The sequence below is a fragment of the Microtus pennsylvanicus genome, chromosome 4 (genome assembly GCF_037038515.1).
Source record: "Microtus pennsylvanicus isolate mMicPen1 chromosome 4, mMicPen1.hap1, whole genome shotgun sequence".
In the NCBI taxonomy this organism is placed as follows: domain Eukaryota; kingdom Metazoa; phylum Chordata; class Mammalia; order Rodentia; family Cricetidae; genus Microtus; species Microtus pennsylvanicus.
The window spans coordinates 104205797-104226568 of record NC_134582.1 but is presented as its reverse complement, the minus strand read 5'-3'; the positions used below and the strand labels follow the sequence as shown (position 1 = coordinate 104226568).

The 20772-nt window shown below is 43.4% G+C and overlaps 1 protein-coding gene across 1 annotated transcript; it reads right to left on the bottom strand.

The window, feature by feature from the left end:
• Nucleotides 1-816: 816 nt before the first annotated feature.
• Nucleotides 817-19986, bottom strand: Nrsn1 (neurensin 1). The gene is made up of 4 exons (XM_075969985.1): nucleotides 19841-19986; nucleotides 18073-18141; nucleotides 11856-12052; nucleotides 817-2553 (listed from the first exon to the last, which is right to left on the bottom strand). Exons 3-4 carry the CDS (start codon nucleotides 12042-12044, stop codon nucleotides 2155-2157), a joined length of 588 nt encoding a protein of 195 aa, XP_075826100.1. The 5' UTR covers nucleotides 12045-12052; nucleotides 18073-18141; nucleotides 19841-19986; the 3' UTR covers nucleotides 817-2154.
• Nucleotides 19987-20772: the final 786 nt, after the last annotated feature.

Genomic DNA, 20772 nt, shown 5'->3' with positions numbered 1-20772 from the left:
ACCTCCAGGTCAGATCTCATTTCTAAGGCTCTTCAGACATAGTCGCAACCTCTCATAGCCAGCTTTCTTCTATAGCTGGGGGCATACAGAAGTACCACCGTTTCTGAGGTTTGTGTCAAAGGGAAGATGCAGTATAAACAGTCCGCCAGAATCAAAGCTCTCAGACTATCCTCTACAATCTAGGCACATGCCTAGCTTTAGAACAATCATTTTTGTTGATTTATACTGGCCAACAACGTATGGCTTGCATCTCTACCTAATAGCCTCTGTCCTTCCTGCTGCCATTTGGTTTTAGTCTTTCCTCCATGTTGCTCAGTGACTCTTAATCTCTGCCTTGTGGGCTGTGGGAGTGCTTATAGATACCCACTTTCATAGAGCTGGGGTTGTACAGGGGTAGGGAATGTCAGATGGCTGGTAAAGCTGTAACTTCTATTTTATTCATTGTGGCTTTTTTTTTAAAAGGCTTTTATCTAAGGGATGGAGCTCCTCCTATACTCGAGTCTATGCTTCCAAGCTGCACCAACTATTAATTTTAATTGCAGAGCCTAATAATAGTCAAACTCATTCTCCAATATCCAGTGGTACCAAGACAGAAGCAAACCCAGGAAAGGTGTTCAACACAGATGTTTGGGGACCTTGGGTAAGGCTTCAAAGAACAAAATTCTAGAGGTGTTTCCATGGGAAGGCAGAGTACAAGAGGAAACGAGAATAATTTCTCCCAAACCTGGTAGATGAGCCCCACGGAGGTGGCTGCTTGCCCTGTGAGTTAGGCAGCAGGATGCAAAATTAACAGCACACACGAAGACCACTAACTGCTTCATTTATTCCTCCATTTATTCAGGGAAACATCAGGGCGTATTCAGTTTCAGAATGGAAAATTACAGGTTGGAGAGAAAAGAGCCACGTTTGGGGGGTGACAGTGTGGTTCTGGCCCTGCTCATTCACGTTTGAGTTTCCCTTAGAAAAAAGAACATGTATACACACAAAGACAAAACTTGAAGGAACACGCACGAGGGAATACCAAAGTCATACCTGTCCCTTTCCTCAGTCTAATCTACACTGCAGATTTAGTGAAAATGTGAGGGACAAGGGGCACATCTCGGAAACCATAGCGTTTGGGGCTCAGTTTCTCCTATTTGAGGACGAAAACTCTTTTTAATGTTAACACCAGTTGAGGGCTTCTTATTTAAGGCTAGCTTGCTCATCTCTATAAATGCAAGGCCGCGTCATCCAGCCTGCTTGGGTTGGATATTTAAGGTAAATACTGTAAGGTCTACAGGGTTGGAGACTCTAGGAGTCCAGTTCTGAAAAATACCACCCCCATACAAGACCATTATAAATATTACCAGGAAAGACTCATGACAAATGGCTGAAAAAAATTCATATACTTGAACGAGAATGTTCTTAGAGCCTCATATGCAAGTTGGGGAACTGAGGCCTGGGGAACAATTTTTATTTTTTTTCTGCAAAGTCAAATGGCAAAGTTAATGACTGGAAGTCAAGCTCCCCAGCTGTTAACCACTGTCAGATACTGCATAAATGTACACTCCCAATATTATTATTGTTGCTGTTTTTTTAAACCAAGATTCCAAAATTGGCAATTTTATCTTTTTAAGTGGAAAAGAATCTGGAGAAAACAAAGTGATTTATGTGGACCACTGATACATTTCTATTCGTTCTTAGGACTTTTGTGCTGAGATAAAATGAAAAATCACCATCCATATCAAAAGTCGGGAAACTGCTTTTCCATGAACATGTGATGAGAATCATACACCAAGAGAGACATGGAAGACAGCGCCACACAGGGGGGTCAGAAAAACAAATGAGGAAATCAAGTGGATCACGGTGATAACTAGCGGGCTGGTCTAGACTGCTCAGTGCTTTCAACTAACACAGACAACACAAGGTTGAGATACCAGAGAGATTAGCTCTAGAGGGGCTGGCAGCACCCGTCAGAAGTGGGTGCAGATTGACATATAACATCCACTGTCACCTGACCTAAGCCTGCATGACACTGTATCCAGCTCCACATGGATCTAGGGATAGGTCACTGCCAAATGCATGTCACCTCAAAAACTGGCTACCCTTTCTTTTTTTCTTTTTAAACGATGATGCATGTGAATCAGAGAGGGGAGGCCTGAGGCAGCGAATGTTTCAAGTGGATGACGGGGGCTGCACATTCTGAACTCTGGACAAAGTGACTGGGATCTTGGTGTCCCCTGGGCCTGGAGCTTTAGTGACAGGCTGGGTATGGGCTTTGATGTCTGCGATTCGTTCTTTAAACTTCTGCTGAAGGAACCTTTCTTCTTTGGAATAGCTCTTGGCAAACACGGACATCAGTAGGCACCCTGCCATGGATGTGCCCCCAATGCAGAAGAGCACAGCCCCCGCTAGCTTGCACGTGTCCAGGGCACCGTTGAACTGCACAGCATGTGTGTCAACCACCATGAAATCAGCTTCACCAAAAGCTTCAATTTTGGGGGGCACAAGAAAGCCCACTGCCAGGATAGTTAGTCCGAGAATCACAAATACAGTGCCTGAGATGAGTCCGACCTAGAGAGACAGGAGAGAAGCAGGAGAGGGTGAGCAGCTGGGTCTTTCTGCTTCCATTCAGTCACAAGGGCACCACCCATTTCTTCAGAGTTCTGGGCTATTCCCAGCCACCTCCAATGTGCATAAAAGATCAACTTAATTGTATACCTAAAGGGGGAGGTGAGATGGAATGCCAGCCGGAAAGCACAGTCCTAAATCTTCATTGCTAATTGGACAAGCTGAAGGAACCGGCTTTCATTCACCTACCTTGCTTGGTGTTGGGGAAGAAAGAAGCTGCCCTGACGTCCAGAGCTGGCCTCACTCTGTCCTTGAAAACCTTGATGTCCCCAGAAGCTGCCATGTCATAGTATGCTATGGCAAGCACAGCACATCTAATAGTGTTAGCTCAGACATGCTTAACCTGTGACCATGATGGAAGAACACAAGTCCAAGCCACTTCATGATTCTGTCATAGCTTCTATAAAACAAGGTCATCATGTTATTCCTTTCTCCAGCAAGGCCGCCCTTTCACTGCAGCCTGCCTTCCTTACAGACAGCTTTATCAGAGAGTTGTCTAGACAATACAGAGTGCCCTGTTGCTTCTGTAGCATCCTCCCAGAATCCCCTAGCCAACGCTACACCCTATAATCCATTCTTTCTCACTCCCTCGTTCTGTTCCTGTGGTGTCATTATCTTCATTGCAACCCAGAATGCTCACCTAACAGATGTGGTTCTTGTATTTGGGGCCTGAGAACACTGACAACCCTTTTCAATGATGATGCCTTTCTAAAGTAATCAGGGAAGAAGGATCGACAGCCAGCAGGTAAAGCTGTGGAAGCTCCAGAAGGTCAGTCACTGGCTAAAGATAGAGCCACTACAGAGTCAGGATTTGGCAGTCGTACAGGTGACCCCAGACCCATGCTGTTTCTCTTCACATGTGATTGAGTGGAGTTTGTGCAGATGCCAATGTGCAAGAGCAAAAGAGGGAAGACAAATGGCTGTCTTAAGTACAACGGTTATGGTAGGCTCTCACTTCTGTAACCAAATGCCTGGCAAAGAAACCTAAGTGAGCAAGGGTTTGTTTAGGCTCAAGGAGAGACAGTCCACCATGGTGTGGAAAGCATGAAGCAAAGACAAGGCTTGCTTACATCTCATTGGGTCAGGAAGCAGAGGAAGGGGACTACAGGAGTCAGTGGGTGTGATGACTAATCTTGGCTGTCAACTCGACTACAGCTGGAATCAACTAAACTCAAGTGGTTGAGCAAGGCTGTGAGATTATTTTCTTGATTGGGTGGATCATGGAAAGTGGGAAGATCCACTTCTTCATTGCTGGTGGGAGTACAAACTGGTACAGCAGCTTTGGAAATCAGTACAGAGATTTCTCAGAAAATTAGGTAACAACCTTCCTCAAAACCCAGCAATACCACTTTTGTGTATATCCCGAAAGGATGCTCAATTGTATCACAAGGATATGTGCTCAACTATGTTCATAGCAGAATTATTTGTCATAACCAGAATTTGGAAATAGCCTAAATGCCACTGACTGAAGAATGGATAAAGAAGATGTGGTACATTTACACAATGGAGTACTACACAGCAGAAAAAATTAATGACATCTTGAAATTTGCAGGCAGATGGATGGATCTGGAAAACGTCATATTGAGTGAGGTAACCCAGACCAAGAAAGACAAGTATAATATGGACTCATTCATAAGTGGCTTTTAGACATGAAGCAAAGAAAAACCAGCCTACAACTCACAATTCTAGAGAATGTAGACAACAATGAGGACCCTAAGAGAGACATACATGGATCTAATCTACATGGGAAGTAGAAAAAGACAAGACTTCCTGAGTAAATTGGGAGTGTGGGGACCATGGGAGAGGGTAGAAGGGGAGGCAGGAGGAAGAGAGGGAAATGGAGAAAAATGTATAGCTCAATAAAAAAAAAGTGGGACGATCAATCATAAACCTCGGTCACACTTTCTGGCATCAGCAAACATAAGAGGGCGTGGAAGAAGGAAGTTTCCCTTTTGTTGTCTGCTTGCTCTCGCTCATCCTGTGGCTGAGGTACTCCATTTGCTGTTATTAAGATCTGTTTATTTGGGATTTCAATGTAGACCAAAGACTCGCAGCTCTCTAGGAATCCCCTGAGACTCCAGCACCAGATTGAGACTGCTGAGAATCCAGCCTCGTGGACTGAACAACTACTGAATCCTTAGTGTTTTGGTCAGGAAGCAGCCATGGTTTGACAACCCTGATCACAGCCTATGAGCCACTCTAATACTCTCCTATGTATTTATATGTCTATATATCTATATGTCTTTATCTACATATTCACTCTATCAGTCCTGTTCCTTTAGAGAACCCTGGTTGATCCAGTTGGCATTCTCCGCCTTTTTCCTTTTATAGTCACTCTGGGACCCCAGCTGATGGGATGGGGCTTTCCATATTCAGGGAGGAGCTGTCCTCAGTTAGTTCTCTGTGGAATTATCATCACAAACACTCTAGTGATTGTTTCCTTAGTGTCCTAGGAGTTCCTTATGGCAACCAAATTGACAATGAAAATTAATCAGCGAAGAGCAGGGAGGCAAAGTGATGTGCCCGGTGGTGATCGGAGCCCAGAGGGGTGGTAGATTCACCTCGGGCTCTCATCCTGCCATTTGTACTGAATCGTAGAAGTAAAGTTACTTGGATGCTTGTATTACCATTTTCCCTATTTATAGAATGACAAATGATTATAGTATCTACGTTATGACACTGTGAAGGTTAATTATGACTGTGTTCAAAAGCACTTAACTTTGATTTGGTAAGTTACAAATTCTAATGACTAGCTGTTATGAGGGGGAAAAACTTTGGTTAACAGTATTAAAACATTTACTTATCATTTGGAATGAGGATTATTTAACACAGCTATCCATTTTTAAACATCTTTTTTCATTTCCTCCCATTTCTGGTTGCTTTAAGTTAGAGTAGCAAATATATAATCCTACCTAATCTTGGAATTAAACGTGTTTATTTTTCTGTTGAATTTTAGAGGTCATGCATTGATTGAGGGGGCTTGGCTAATAGAAGAAAAATGCCCTCATTAACTCATGACCTTGGCAAGGTCCTCACTGCTGTTCAGCATCAGGTGTGGCCCAGACACCAATCTAGATGCAGGTGCATTTAATAAAGATGCTTATGAGAAGCAGAGATTTTCATAGTCACCATCGGAAGCCGCAGTCTTGGAGAAGCACATTTCAAGCTTCTGTACTTAGTATTATCTGGATCTCTATGATTCCCCTGCTTTCCTTATGCCCACAATACTATTCCAATTACTGTTTTGCATAGTCTCTGTCAATTATTTTAATTTCAAAAGTTTTATTCACCATATATGGGCACACCTCCTTTAATATGATACAGCGAAGAAACGAGAAAGCAAGTATGACAGTGTGAGCTTAATTAGAAACAGAGAAGCTGCTCTGCATAAGACGCAAGGAACAGGAAAAATTGGATGGTAAAATCATGTTTTGGATTGCTAAATATGATGGTAAGTAAATTCACCTTCAGAGACTAGCCATTATTTATAACTCTTCAAAAATGACTCACATTGAAAAATTCTGGAAGCACAAACTAAATTAACTTAAATATCCATGGTGACGTGCTTCCCATGTCACTAAATTACCTCCCTCCCCAAGAACTGTGCTGGAGCCGAGAAAAATATATAGCTCAATAAAAACAATAATAATAAAAAAAAGAAGGTGCTGAAGATCAAAAACCAAGGAGAAAAGCGGTGGCTGTTTTCATTTGCAGTTTCTGCAGAGCGAGGAAGGTGGCACCCCTGCCTTTTCTGCCTCTCCTCTTCAGAGTTCATACTCAAGTCTGACTCTCAGAAAACACTCCAGCCTCCAGCCTACTGCAGTGGGCCCCGGTGATAGAGCTCAGCACAGCCTGCCTCCCAGCTGAGCAGTACGCAAGACAAAATCCACTCTGAGAATATCACTCACAGGCAAAACGCAAACTGTGGCTTCCACATGGAGGAAGCTGCGACCATTGTTGGAAGTAGAGGGTGACTGGACAGGCAGAGTCTCCTCTCTTTCCTTATCTCCGGTAGAATCTCGTAGGAGGAGGAGACTGCCATCACGGGCTGTCTGTAATCAAGGCAAGTGTCATAGAACCTCCAAGCAGTGTGCCCAGAGATGGACTGAAGACAGGAAACAACTTGTGACTGTAGGCATGAAGGACTGATGAATGAACGAATCATGATAAACCTGCTTTTTAAATTCCCACGAGAATCATGAAGGGGAGGGAAGGTGATCCTGAGATCATGTCAGAATACTGGAGGGAACTAAAATCTGGGGAGCGATTCCATCAGGCTCAATGTGGACTGTATCTGAATGTACTTGTGAGTTGAAGTCGTCTTCGGTCTAAGACAAAACTCAGTTAAAGAGCATGGACACGCAAAGGTCATTTAAGGTTCTAAAGAAACCCTAGAATTTTGTGCAGCACCATGTGTTGGGAGGACCAGAATGCTGCTGGAGCGGTCCCAATAGAGCATCCTCAGGCTACGGGACAGTGGGGTCACTCTCAACGGTGAGTTTAAAGGTGACATCATTAGGTGATGATAAACTTCCACAGCAGCAGCAAAGCCAGGGCCTATGCTGAGACTCCTGATGTCTACCTGAGCTATGCAGAGTGTGTGTGAAACCCATCCCCTGCTGCAGCCAAGGAGAGTTGCCTATAGGGAGGCATTTGGGCTCCAGAAACCAGCCAAAAATTGCTGTTATTTTGACCAGCATCTCCTTTCTTGTTCTCCAGTGTGCTGGAGAAGTCTGGATGCACAGAGTGTGCCAAGCTGGTAGACAGAGCCAGCAAGCAGCCTCTGTAGCCCAGCTGTTCTGGCATAGAGGAGGCAATAAAGACTTCCGGAGGCCAGAAGCAGCTAGGCAGAGAGGAACAACCTGGGGAGGCAGGTGAAGGCCGGATGGAGGTAGGCGAGAAGGAGCCATCTGGGGCGTAGATCATTCAAAGCACATGGGGAGTGAGGGGGATTTTGATTCTCCCCTGTCCCCAAGGACTGCTGTTGCTTTCTCTGTAAGCCTTGAGCTCTGAGTAGTGACTCAACCCCTGGCCATGGCAGGGTCTTGTTCAACATTTCCTACCTACCTCAGGTAGATGCTGGGCTCAAGCGAAGCCTGATGTAAAACTTTGGCTCAGGTGCTTCTTCAGGCCTGACCCCATGCAGTGTGCTTGTCATCCCTCCACTGGGATAACAAACTTGCCCATCAGCCCTTGCCCTTCACAAAGATTATCCCCTCCAGCACACAAGCAAAGGCAATAGCTTTCATATTCAAATAATGTTTTAGTTCCCATGTTCAATTCTTGGGGTCATTCCTAACCTTGACATCCAATCTTTGGCTTCTGCGATGCCCTGAAAACAGCATTCTCTTGGTTATCAAAGCTCCTGAGTCAAATACACTTGAAAGTATGTGTTTACCTCAGATTACGAGACACTTCTTAAATAGAAATACTGTCTTTTTTCCTCATTGTACTCAGAACACTGTATGGCTGAGGAGAAATTCCTGTTGCATCCAAAGCTTTCTGTGAGCCTCTGGATGCATTTCCAGCTCACCTTGGGCCCTTCTCTCCAAACCTGCAAACACTCCTGCCTGCTCTGTCTGGGTCCCTGCTGCCTGCTGTGCTCTCCACCCCTCCACATTTGCAAGGCACTTCTTTCTACCTTGGTGCCCTGCTTCTGCAGATGCACAGGGAGTCTCTACTGGGGTAAAGTTCTCCAGGCTGCTCCAGATGCTCACTTCCTTCGGCCTCCCAAACTCTGTGTGCCAATATGCACCATGACCATTTCAATAGGAACAGTTAGCATGCTGGATTGTAATAACTTGCGTCTGTCTCTATTTAATTGTGGATTTCTATATTTTATTCAAAGGCAAGAAAGTGGACCTTATGTAATCTATTGCATTTACCAGGAGGTCTAGTGTGTGCTGGGCCAACAAGTATTTGTAGAAAGAAAGAATGGCGCTGAGATAGATGCCATGTATGAATAAGCAGGGAGGGCAGAGTACAGATTTTAACTCAGGTCCATGTGATTGTACTCTTTGTTCTCACTAAGCCTCTCCTGTCTGCTCTCTGCTCAGGGCAGAGTGTTAGCTAACAAGGTACTCTAAGCACAGCCCCAAGGGACAGACTGGCTCGACTTTTGCAATTCCATAGTGGAAAGCAAAGGGGTTGCCAGCACCTTGAATTATACCTATAGTTGCAATTTGAAAACCAAGAAAAAAAATTAGACAGGGTCTTACTAGGTCATGTGTGCAATGGGACCTTTGTCTGTATTATTACAAAGTTCTTCCTGAGAACATTTCCACTCAGCCTGCTTTGGAAGTTCCCCAGAATAGCCAGTCTCTGCCCCGAGTTAGAGCAAATGTCACCAAGACAGACTCCTTAGGCTGTGCAGGCTGACATTAGGCTTTTATATGAAGGATTTTATTGGAATGTAGCCTCGGAGAAACTTCAACCTATATTTTTCTCAAATAGGCTTAACAAGATAGGGAACAAAGATTTTGGACCTTCCTTGTGTAAGATAGAGGGAAGATATTAAAATTCTAACGGAGTTGGTCATCTGCTGTGAGTTCTTTATTTTCAGTCCACATTTCTATATTCTTTAATGGATTTGCAGTTCCCAGGTCACACACCAGTGCTCTGGATGTATACAAATGCTTCAATAGTCTTTATGTCAGTGGTGTTTAAAGATACTGGCAGTGTAAATATACTCTACTCATGCATATACATCCATCTATATGTATGGAGAGAAAGAAGAGGGGAAGTGAGAAAAAAGAGGGAGAGAACTTCGGAGTGAAGATGCCTGCCGTTGGTCCAGGCCAGTAAGGATGCGTCTGAGCTGCAGTGTCTGCAGAACAAGGATGCTGACTGGTCTAACTCTAATATAGTTTTGTGACAATGGTATGATTTTGAATGAACATAGGTCATTCACACTAACAGTCATGTTACCCAATATGAAAATCACTAGATTTTTCAGTTTTATTTTTATTTTAGCACCATAGTATTCTAAATGGCATGAAGTCATGACTGCTAACACATCCAAACCTTATTGAACATATAGCAGCCATGGTCTTAAGCAATTTCTAAATACCATCTCAAATCTTCTATGGTTTCCATGGTGAGTGAAGCGTCACTACGCAAAGTTACGGCGCTATGGAATGCAAGAGTGTGGGTTTGAATTCGTATGACCTGAGATAGGAATCTATGCTCATATTCACTAGGCTACACTGCCTCTTGCTATACTGTGTTACCAACACAACAGTTTTAGGTCAATGTCTGGGTCAAATGTGTGGAACCTTTCAGAATAAGCATGGAATGTTGGAGCTGGAGGAAACCCTGGGCACCCTTTAAGGTCAAATCTCAGAGACCTTCCCTAAATCTTCCTCCATTTCTTAAGCCCTGGGACATTCCAGTATCCCTTTCTCTTCTATGATAATTGCCTTTCCCCAGGCACCTTCTGTACATTTTACCCCTAAATGAAATCAAATCCATGAGCTGAGACAGTACATTGAAATGGCCATTAGAGTTTTACCTCTCTTAGTGCAGTAGTTACGTTTGGTGTGACACAGCCAAAGGGCCTGAGATCTTGCTTGATGACTTTTCATTGACATATCTTGACAGCCTGGCCCTCAAACTTATTGCTAAGCTGGGCTGTTTTAAAGCATCACTGATAGCTGCCTAATCTAAACTGCCACTGCTCTTGCCTGGGTACTTTAACCATTTCGGAATGCATCTAGCTGTGTTTGTCCAATAGCGTCTGTTCTGCTCATTCAGTTACCAGAATGATCTTGGTAACATATCAGTCATCCTGAATTCCTCAGATGATGGAGTTCCCTGTTTCTTGAGGCAACAACCTATGTCTTCGCTATTGTCCGCTATTGTCGACAGGACCCCACAGAGACCATCTGGGCTCTTATTTTTCTGAGTTCAGTGTCTTCCCCAATTTAACTCTACTTCCAGACTGGACCTCTTCTCTCCTCTTCTCCCAGGGGCTTTACAGTTGCTATGTTCCCAGCTCCAAACGACATTCAGCTTGAAAATATTCTGATCTGCTCCACCAGCCCATGAGCCCATCTGTATTTGCCCAGTTTCATCTTTTCTGCCAAGCTTTCTCCACCTGATCTTGTCTATGCCCGTACTTCTGTGCCCATCTGCATTACCTCCTTCCTCCTATGTGGATAGCTGGTGTTACTCGACATGCTGTAGGGCCTTTACGTAGGTACGCCAGCATTCATCTCCCTCTTCTTCCTGACTACAGAGGCATGGGCCCAACTGCCTTAAGTTTCTGCTACCTGGGGCAGACTATAAGCTTCACATGGGCAGGAAGTATTTTGTTTCCTGTTCATCATTTCCAACATTTCAACACAATCCTTCTACAGATGCAGTCAGTGCTGAGTATCTCTTGAGACACTGAATGGATTTTTCTAATGAGTCTCCTCAGAGCCTCCTCAGTCCTCTGAGCCACATGGTCTTCTATATGGTGAAGGCAGAGCTGGTTTATGACTATGAAGCCATGCCTCAGCCTTAAGGCTTGCTCCACACCTAATGGTTTCTTTCTAATAGTTGTTCTAATGTGCCAACTGATACTGAGTTAATTCCTTCTCTCAACCCTGTGATACAGCACCTGAAAGAGCAACTGAAGGGAGGGTTTATTTGACTCACAGTTTGAGGGAATACAACCCGTCATGGTTGGGGAAGGCTTGGCTCCTACTGGATTGGCAGGGGCTTGCTCCCTCTGGACAATCAGGAAGCACAGAGCAGGTAGGAAGCCAGGGTACAGTGTAAATATCAAAGCTCACACTCTAGGGACCCCCTTAGTTTAGCTAATCTCCACCTCTTAAAAGTTTTGCAAACTCCCAAAGCAGCACCAGGGCCTGGGGACCAATGTTCAAATTCAGGAGCCTGCGGGGGAAATTTCACATTCAAACTATTGCTGATACCTGTCCAGACTGTAGGAAGGCTGAAAGAACACCATGTTCTGCACACGAGTGACTTCACAGCTAATGAGTGAAGTGGCCAGTTAATGACTAGCAAGACTACTAATTGCCTGGCCTTTGAACCCTCTTCTGTTTAATCAGCTCGTCAAGTAATTATGTAGCATTAAGAGGGTTTTTTTTTTGGTTCAAAATTTATAATCTCTTTTCCAAGGGAAGAACAATGCATTCAATGTCACCAGGATTGAGGCTCACATAGACAGCTTCTCAGTTCTCTGTAGCCCCAGTATTTTCCACATGTGATATTTTTTCCCTCAACGTTCCTTTCCTCACCTTCCAGAATACCGAGCTCCACCTGTTAGGCGATCTCTGGATCTGGAAATCATCCTCATACTCCCAGATGGAGGCAGTGCAGTCCTCATAAAACTGATGCAGGTAGGACCGAACTCCATAGCGCTGGTACCCGCCCTCAGTCTCAGTCTGAGCTTGCTTGGACCCACAGGTGTTGCTGCAAGAAGTCATCTTCCCAGCTGGAAAGACAGCACAGACAGAGATCAGCCCTATGGGCTAATTCATAAATCCCAGGACCAAAAGGCATCTTAAAGGCACGAACCAGGCTGAGTCCTGCCAGGCCTATTTAAACAGGCCAGCATCTTTTCTTAAGGGAAATGGCACCTTTAAAGACTCATTAGGTTATCACACACCCTTCTCTTCTGTTGGATGCAAAATCACCCCTCCCCCAGTAATTGATGTCTAGAGCTGGTTCTCCCCAAACAAAGGAGATACAACAGCTCCAGCCACTTAAATTATATAAAACACAAGGACAAGGTACACAAGAAATGGCAACAAAGAAGCCCTGACAGCTGACCTTGAATGTAAGAAATTTGTGGGCAATCTCACTGGCCATGGCGGAATTGGTCTTAGGTCATCTGGATCTTTAACCACATTCCTCTCTAGATTGTGTACAGTATTCCTCTTAGTGATTTCCAATTTTGCATTCAGAGCTCATGAACTGCCTCCGATAATTTAACTGATTGCTACGTCATATGGAAGCTTTGCTAGAAAGCTGTGGAGCAGCTAACATACTTCATTAATCACAAGCGACTGAGCCATTAATTTGCATCTCCCCAGTTCCAGCACTGTGTGTTTCTGTGGTTATTTGTGGCTATGTCTGTCCATGTATTTCCGTGGTTATTGTGGATACGTCTACCCATGTATTTCCGTGGTTATTTGTGGATACATCTGCCCATGTGGGTGTGAAAGTGTAATGCAGACAGTAGACCTTCCTACTATTTCTTACAAAGTGTCTAGTATAAATAAGACTTAAGAAAATTAAATAAGACTTGCTATGGGTGAGCTCCCTAGATACAAGATGAAAATTTAAGATTGATTTTTTTTCCAACTGTTACTCTTGGAGAGAGCACTTTATATAGATTTCACTAAAAATTCACATTAATTTTTTAAAATAAAACTTTATTTAATGCTTTTGGGTGTTTGGTTTGCATGTATGCCTGTGTACCATTTGCATACCTGGTGCCTGCTAAGCTGAGAATAGGGTGTTGCATTCCCTGGAAATGCAGTTGCAGGTGATTATGAGCCACCATGTGGGTGCTGGGAATTGAACTATGGTTCTCTAAAGAACAGCCAGCCAGTGCCCTTAACCAATAAACCCAATGTTTTTTTGTTTATTTTTTTTAGTAAGGAATTACTGAGGGACCATAGTTTTGGTGGGTGACTTCTCAGTTCTATGTTCTTTGATTTTTTTTTATCTCTGTATAAGCAGATAAGTGTTAAGCTAGATATGGAAATTCCTGGTACTTCTCAGTTTCTTGTGGATGATTTTACTTTTATGGACATAAACTGTATAGGAAAAAGTGAGACACAATGTTATTTTCTCACTGTGAAAATATTTTTCCAGGAAAGTCTAGGACTGTGCTATAATCTAGACCAAGAAAGATGCATTAAGTGTTCTAATTGCTTCTCAAGGTACCAGCTAGTAAGGTCCATAGGACAAAAATGTTCTCTATAGTTCTGGTAGATTACTTTATAATCAATTAGTTTAGTTTGATAATGTGATGGCTGTCTTAATTGCCAACTTCAAAGAATTTACTATCACCATAGAAATAGTTTTAGGTTTGCCTGTGCAGGGTTCTCTACACTGGGTTAATGGAGGTGGAAAGAATTACTGTAAAGGCAGGTAGTGCTATTCCATGGGTTGAAGACCTGAACTCAACAATGGGCTGAGAACCACTGGGTTGAGGATCTGAACTCAACAATGGGCTGAGCACCACTGGGTTGAGGACCTGAGCTCAACAATGGACTGAGCACCAGCTTTGATCTGTCCTTTCTGAACATGGATGTAATGTACCAGCTGCCTCAAGTTCCTGCTGCCATGATGGGCTATGCCCTAGACCTGGGACCCATAATAGCTCCTTACTTGCATAGGTTGCTTTGGTCAGTATCTTGTAACCAATATAGATAGATGTGGTGCAAGCTGAGGACAGCCCTCTGGGAACCAAGCAAGCCCTCAAGTGCACCGCTTTATAAGTACGCCTGTCACAGATGGATTTGCTTAGCACATATAGTCAAATTTGAGGAAATAGGCTCTTGATGTCAGAAAAATGGCATTCTTGGCCATTGCCCTCATCTTCCCATATTCTGGCTAGCATTACATTTAACACCTGTGTACATTCTTGGTTCCGAAACAACTACCTTTAAAAACAATTCATTCAGGAGAACATGTCAGTAGAGGTAAAGGTAAGCAGTTATGTTTTTTTTTTAACTTTCAGACATCCAGAGGGGTTTTATTTCACAACTAGTCAAGGTTTTAGAAAGCATTTTGTCTGATGGATCAAAAGAATGGTACCTATTTTTTTATGTCTTAAGTGCTAGGATGATCTCTGCAGCACCCTCTATTTAATGCTTCCACAATGACTGTGATTAATAAGAGCCTATTACTAGTGACACATAAGAAGAATAATTTTAGAGTTGCCTTCTTTGAAGGCATTCCAAGAAAAAACTTTCAGTCAACCGGAGAAGGGGTTGGTATTACTAACTCTGCTTTGTCATTGAGGAAACTGAGGTACAGAAAAATCATCTTGCTAAAGGTTACACTGTGAGTCAGGGAGGAGACAAAAGATGACAGCCACTACAATATGCAGGAGCTTGGTCTGAATCATGGCTTCTTCAGTCGGAGTCATATCTCCTAAAGGTTTTATATAATTTTCAGGTCTCCTACAGAGCATCTGAATCTTTAACATGAAGAAAGAACAAAGCCAAATACAAGAGGAATGAAGTGTCCCTTATAGCAACAAGAAGAGCTGCTTCCCCCTATTGCTGAAGTCCCAACTCTTAGGACTCATTTTATTCATTCTCTGCCCTGCTCATTTCCAGAAGCCTAGGCTAGTGTTTTTTCATGAGACTCATTAGTTAAACTTTGCTATCCACAAAACAAAACACCATTATGAATATAAAAAAAGCAGAGGGAGAAAGCACCATGAAGCAAACATTTTTAGCCTGAGTATGCATTCTGCTTCAAAATGGATCATTAGTGATGCTGGATCCATTCCCGAAGAGGAATCTTGCTGGATTTTACTTCATCTTTCAAGAGCACAAAACATGACTAGGAAGGGCATGGCATGTATCATGCTAGCCACACAGAACAGACAATGGATTCAGATATTTGGTTCTGGTCATGGGATCATATTAAGCTTATTAACATCTCTGGACTGTGGTTTTATCATCCTCACATTAAGGAGCTTAGACAAGACATGTTCTGTTTCTTCCAGATGTGTTTGTCTAGGAGTTGTCAGTTACATGTCTTCAGAATGAGTCATTTACTTTTTGTTGGCCAAACAACTGAACTTATTGATTCCTCACTTCCTGGTGGACTGTCAGTCTCAAATGTCTTTAATTCCAGTGTGTATAACGTTTAGCTAAGGGGGATGTAAGCCACTACCCAGGCTATCTATTTGCATTAAACAAACCGAATGCTTGCAGACTGTTCATGTAACACGCTACTTCAGTATCGTATATGTTGTCTTCAATAGTAGCCCCTGAATGGGGGGTGGTGACTGAGAAGATCCACACAGCTTCCTCAATATACCACTAGTGGGGATTGATGTCTAGAGGAGAATGACTACTTTGGAAATGAGTTTTAAAATCTAGCATGGTGGAGTGAAGGTTTGGGGGTCTAAGAACCTTAATAGAGTTATATAACTCAAGAGTAGTTAGTAAGTCAGAAGTTAGCTGTCTCCAGACAAAGAATGTTACGGTTATTTGGCATTTCCTCTGTTGATTGACACCTGTGGTGTTAGACCAAGGATACACAAAGTCATGTCACAAAGTGATTGTGAAGCTGGGATTATTAAATTATATGCAAGGAACTAGGATGGAGTCAGGAACTCAAGGCTGGGCAAAGGTTTTTGAACTCCAATCAGTACTCCCTTACTGGGCAAGACTTTGTTAGCTTGTACTAAATATCTGGATCAACCGTCACCAAAACAGTACTGCCAACATTATTTATGGCTATTATAAAGGGAAAGACCTTAGGGGCCTCCTTTCTTCTTTTTTGTCTTGTTTTTGTGTGACAGGGTTTCTCTGTGTAGGCTTGGCTGTCCTGGAACTCTCTCTATAAACCAGACTGGCCTGCCTCTAGTCTCCCAAGTGCTGGCATTAAAGGCATATGTCACAACTGCATGACTGAAGACTCCTTTCTTTAGGGAAATCATTATTATCCAGGAGGTACGAGCATAGACGCTGATAAGAGAACCTTCTAGAATTATATTTAAATGAGATACTGCTGGCATATAACTTGTAAATATGCTAGTGGAGCTTCTCGTACCCCCTCTCTTTGTGTGGAGAGGTCCAGGTCTGTGGTCCAGGTTCACACTGAATTAACTTTGTGTAGCTGAGACTGGATTTGAACTTCTGATCCTCTGAACATTAGCAGTTCTGGGATCTCAGACGTGTACCACCATGCCTGGTTTGTGCAGGGCTAAGGATCAGATCAGGGATTTGTGCATGGGAGACAAACATTCTACCAACTGAGTTATATCCCTAGTCTGGAATCATGACAGAATTAGGCAGTATTCCAGCTGTGTGGGGCTGTTGCTCCCCTATAAAAAGGGATTTCTTCACATCCTCCCTGAAGGACCTTGTAGATACTACAAATGAGGACCATCCACAGCTTTCTCCTCCCTATTATTTGTCTTCAACAAAATGGCCTTCATGTGCAACATTTACAGTAGGTAAGAGCACAGATGCTGAAAACTACCCCCGGCAGGACAGACAGATCTCCATAGGTAGTGCTGTGAATATGTGGACCACTGTACTGCAGTTTCAATGGTTGGGGATTTAATTTTGGGCTAATAGTTACTTTCATTATTCTAAAAGTACTCACAGTCATGGAAATAGAAAAATGTCTTTATGCTTCCTGCAACTCTGAGGATATCAGAGACATCACACTGTTTATCTTCATGGTCTCCTTGAGAGAAGGGAGACAGCAAATTGAGGCACAAAGTGGATGAGTGTTTTCCCATGGCTCTCTGTGAGTCACTGTGGGCCAGGCTCAGGTCCTGTGCTCTTTATTTGCTTTGAAATAACTCTCAATTTTTTATACTATTTTCTCTCCCTCAAAAGGATGCTGAGATAATGAGAATGCTATTCCCATTAGAGTCACTTTCCACAGGGCCAGTGCTACAAGACACAAGGTATAGACACAGGCCATTGAGGACACTTATCCAGAACCAAACCCAAAATGCCGCTTCCCTTAAAAGACTCTGTGAGATTCACAGTGCACACAGGAAGGCATGAAAGCCTGCTAACAGCTTTGCCACTTTGAAATGGAGAATTCTTGAATTACATCAGCATGATCATAAAACTTGAAATGTGTTTTTACCAACGGATCAGTTCAGAGATATTTTACCTTTTCGGAATAATGACAGAGATCACAGTTTTATATAATGAGGCCTTTTTATACTCCCCATGTCAGTACATTGTTAGTCACTTTCACATTTTAGAAAAGAGGAATAATAGTGTATAATTAGCTCACTCATTATCAACTGATGGAATCCTTCAAGCTATGTATCTATATGGTTATCTAGCTCTACTTATACATCCATCTATTACTCGTACATCTATTTATCCTTTTCTATCTGTATTCCATCTGTCCATCTATTATCTAACCTATATCCATTTATCTACCTATCCATCCACACATCATTTGTCTACCTATCTACTATCTATCTATCTATCTATCTATCTATCTATCTATCTATCTATCTATCTATCTACCATCTATTTATTATAGTCACCTTTCTTTTTACTTATTTCTCTTCTACATACCTACCAATTTACACCCTATCTATCTATCTATCTATCTATCTATCTATCTATCTATCTATCTATCTAACTCTACCTATATGTATATATTAATGAGGTTTGCAAAATTTAAAACCAAAACAAGCATCTGTATTCTCTTTTTAAACTTCTTCCTTAGTGCATTCAGGGTAGAGGTGCCTGAGAATCCACACATGGCAAAAGCTCTTACCTTCAGTGTTGTCCTTGTCCTCTGCCTGCTTATTCTTTCACTTTTCTTCTAAAATTTCATTCTTCAATTCTAGTTCAGAAAAGAAAACATATGACCCAGAGCAAAATCCAAATTTTACAAGCAACATGCAAAGCCATTGACCAAGAACTTCTTGTGAAAGAACAGCGATGGCTTTTCTTCAACATCAACACAATGCAAACAAACAAAAACAAACTCAAAAGTCTACATTACAGTTTAAAACTTCATAATGGCCTCTTGTGATAATTTTTTGGGTGAAAGAGGTGGCATAAACCCATGAATTTTGTGAACCCCAGAACACCATATAGGTGCTGTTTTTATGTTGGTGTCATTGATAACACCAACTTTATTGGTCTGCTTATATCCCACATACTATAAATGAAAGAGGACTTTTTTGCTAGACATCCCAGACCTGCTCTGCAAAGTGAACGAGCTTTACAATCCGTGTGTCTCCTGACAACCTCATGGGCATCACACTCACGGCAAATCTCCTTGGACAATTTACTCATTATGTTTAGTTTAACTTCCACATCCATTGTCTTCCCATCATGATCAGTTTACTCTCCAGCTGCTCAAGAGAAGCAGGTGCCTGGACACAATTCAATTAAGAGACTGCTGCCAGCTACTGAGCTATTGGTTTTCTGCATTACTCCAGTCTTTTGAAATTTAAAAAACAAAAACCAGGGCTATACCACCCAAAGGGCCATGAAAATTCCTCTGTTAAACAGATTCTCCTGTGCCTTTGAAGGAGAAACTGAAGACTGGAGTGGGGATGGGAGTGGGAAGGGGTAAACCCAGAGAAGGCCTAACAAACTGTCTTCAGCATTTCCAGGGTCAGTCTATAATGGAGAATAGCTGTACCATCTTCAAGATTCATTTCCTTGCTCCCTAAATTTGGGCGATAAGCGAGCCAATATTAGAATCCAGGAATTGAACTAACAAAAGAGAACAAGTCAGCTAAAAACAACGACCTCACTACCTTCCTCTGTTTCCTAGAATCCCCCTGTCCCCCTCTCCGGGTTCCTGTCTCTGTCTCTGCCTCTCAGCAGTTTTCTGGCTCTTTACCAGACACCTTTCTTGTTGTGTCTGAGGAAACTGAGGATAGAGACAGCCTCCACCAAAGGCGGCGAGCCTTGAGAGCTCTCCAAGGTCCTGAAAACATTTGTGCCACAGAGACGGGAACCAGTTAAGCCAACACTAGTTGTTCCAACTCCAGCTGGTTTGTGAAGCCCCCAGCCCCGGTCTGACCTCCACCCACGTATCCCTATCTAATAACAAAAAGAAGTAGGTCCTGAAATAATATCAAAACATCTTTAGACATGGCCAAGGAGTGGGGAGGGCCGGTGGTAGTGATGCCGGTGGAGAACGGGTCAGGTCAGCCTGGAAAACAAATTTGAGCTTTGCAAACTCTAAATACATCTATTTCATCCTTACTGTAAACACAACTTTCTTGTCTTATAGGAAGGAAACTCCTTTAAGTTTTAAGCTGTACAATCCCCTAATTCTTACATAACATAGACCACAAACCCCCAAAAATGAAGTTGGTTGTCTAAAATTGCTACGTTTTTGTGTAATTTAATATGCATGATGTTTGTGAATAAGTAAGGAGGAAGAGGGGAAGAGTAGGTTAGAGGGAGAGAGGGAGACTGATAGAGGTTTGTGTGTGAGGAGGGCGGGAGGAAAGAGAAAGGAAAGAGGGCGAGGTGAAGAGATAGTCCCAGAACAGCCCTCAGGCCTCCTGCGGTTTTACCTGTTCCTCCAATCCCCGACCCGTGGAGCAAGTGCAGCCGACCTAGCCGCAGATCTCTCGCTGGGGTCCCATCGCCGCCGCCGCCGCTGCCGCCGCCGCCGCCGTTGCCACTCCCGCCTCTCCAAGCTCAGCTGCGCGTGATTGACAGCCGGCAGCCCACGTGCCCGCGCAGCCCAGATGCGCGCATCCGCGAGTAGGGGCCGGGTCCGCGCAGCGCGGGCAGGCCGAGGGCCGGTGGGAAGGGCCACCCTTGGAGCACCGCCCCTTCCTGCCAGTGGAGGCTCCTTGTCCCCCACCCTGGTTGGGCGGGGCGCCTGCCCTATTCTCTCTTTCTCTTACTTCTTGTTTTCTTTGCTGACTCCAGTTGTATTCGGTCTCAAAAGACTTTTTCCTTCCAAGGACTGGGAGTTGAACCCTGGGCCATGAGCTTGCGCTCTACTATTGAACTATATCTCTGCCCTCTTTCTAGTTTGGTTTTGCCACATGGTCTCCAAAGTTGTACAGATTGGCCTAGAAGCTACTCAAACCCAGGCAGGACTTGAACTTTTGACCTTACTTCAACCTCTCAATTAGTTGGAATGACAAGCTGCACCAAGTTTGTTTGTTTGTTTAAATTTTAAGCGCCATTTTAAAAAAGTAAACAGAGCAAATGGGTGGTGGTCCACACCTTTAATGCCACCCAACACTTGGGAGGCAGAGGCAGGCAGAGCTCTGTGAGTTTGAGGACAGCCTGGTCTACACAGTGAGCTACAGGACAGCCGGGGATACATAGAGAGACCCTGTCTCAAACAACATCAAAGACAAACAAAAAACAATAACTGATAATAAATTAAGTGACCAGAGTCTCAGAGAGGCAGGAAAATTCACTGTCTGTTTCTTTCACTCCTCCTGCTTTGAGATCTGCAGAGGCCTCAGCTCTTTGTTGCTTGTCC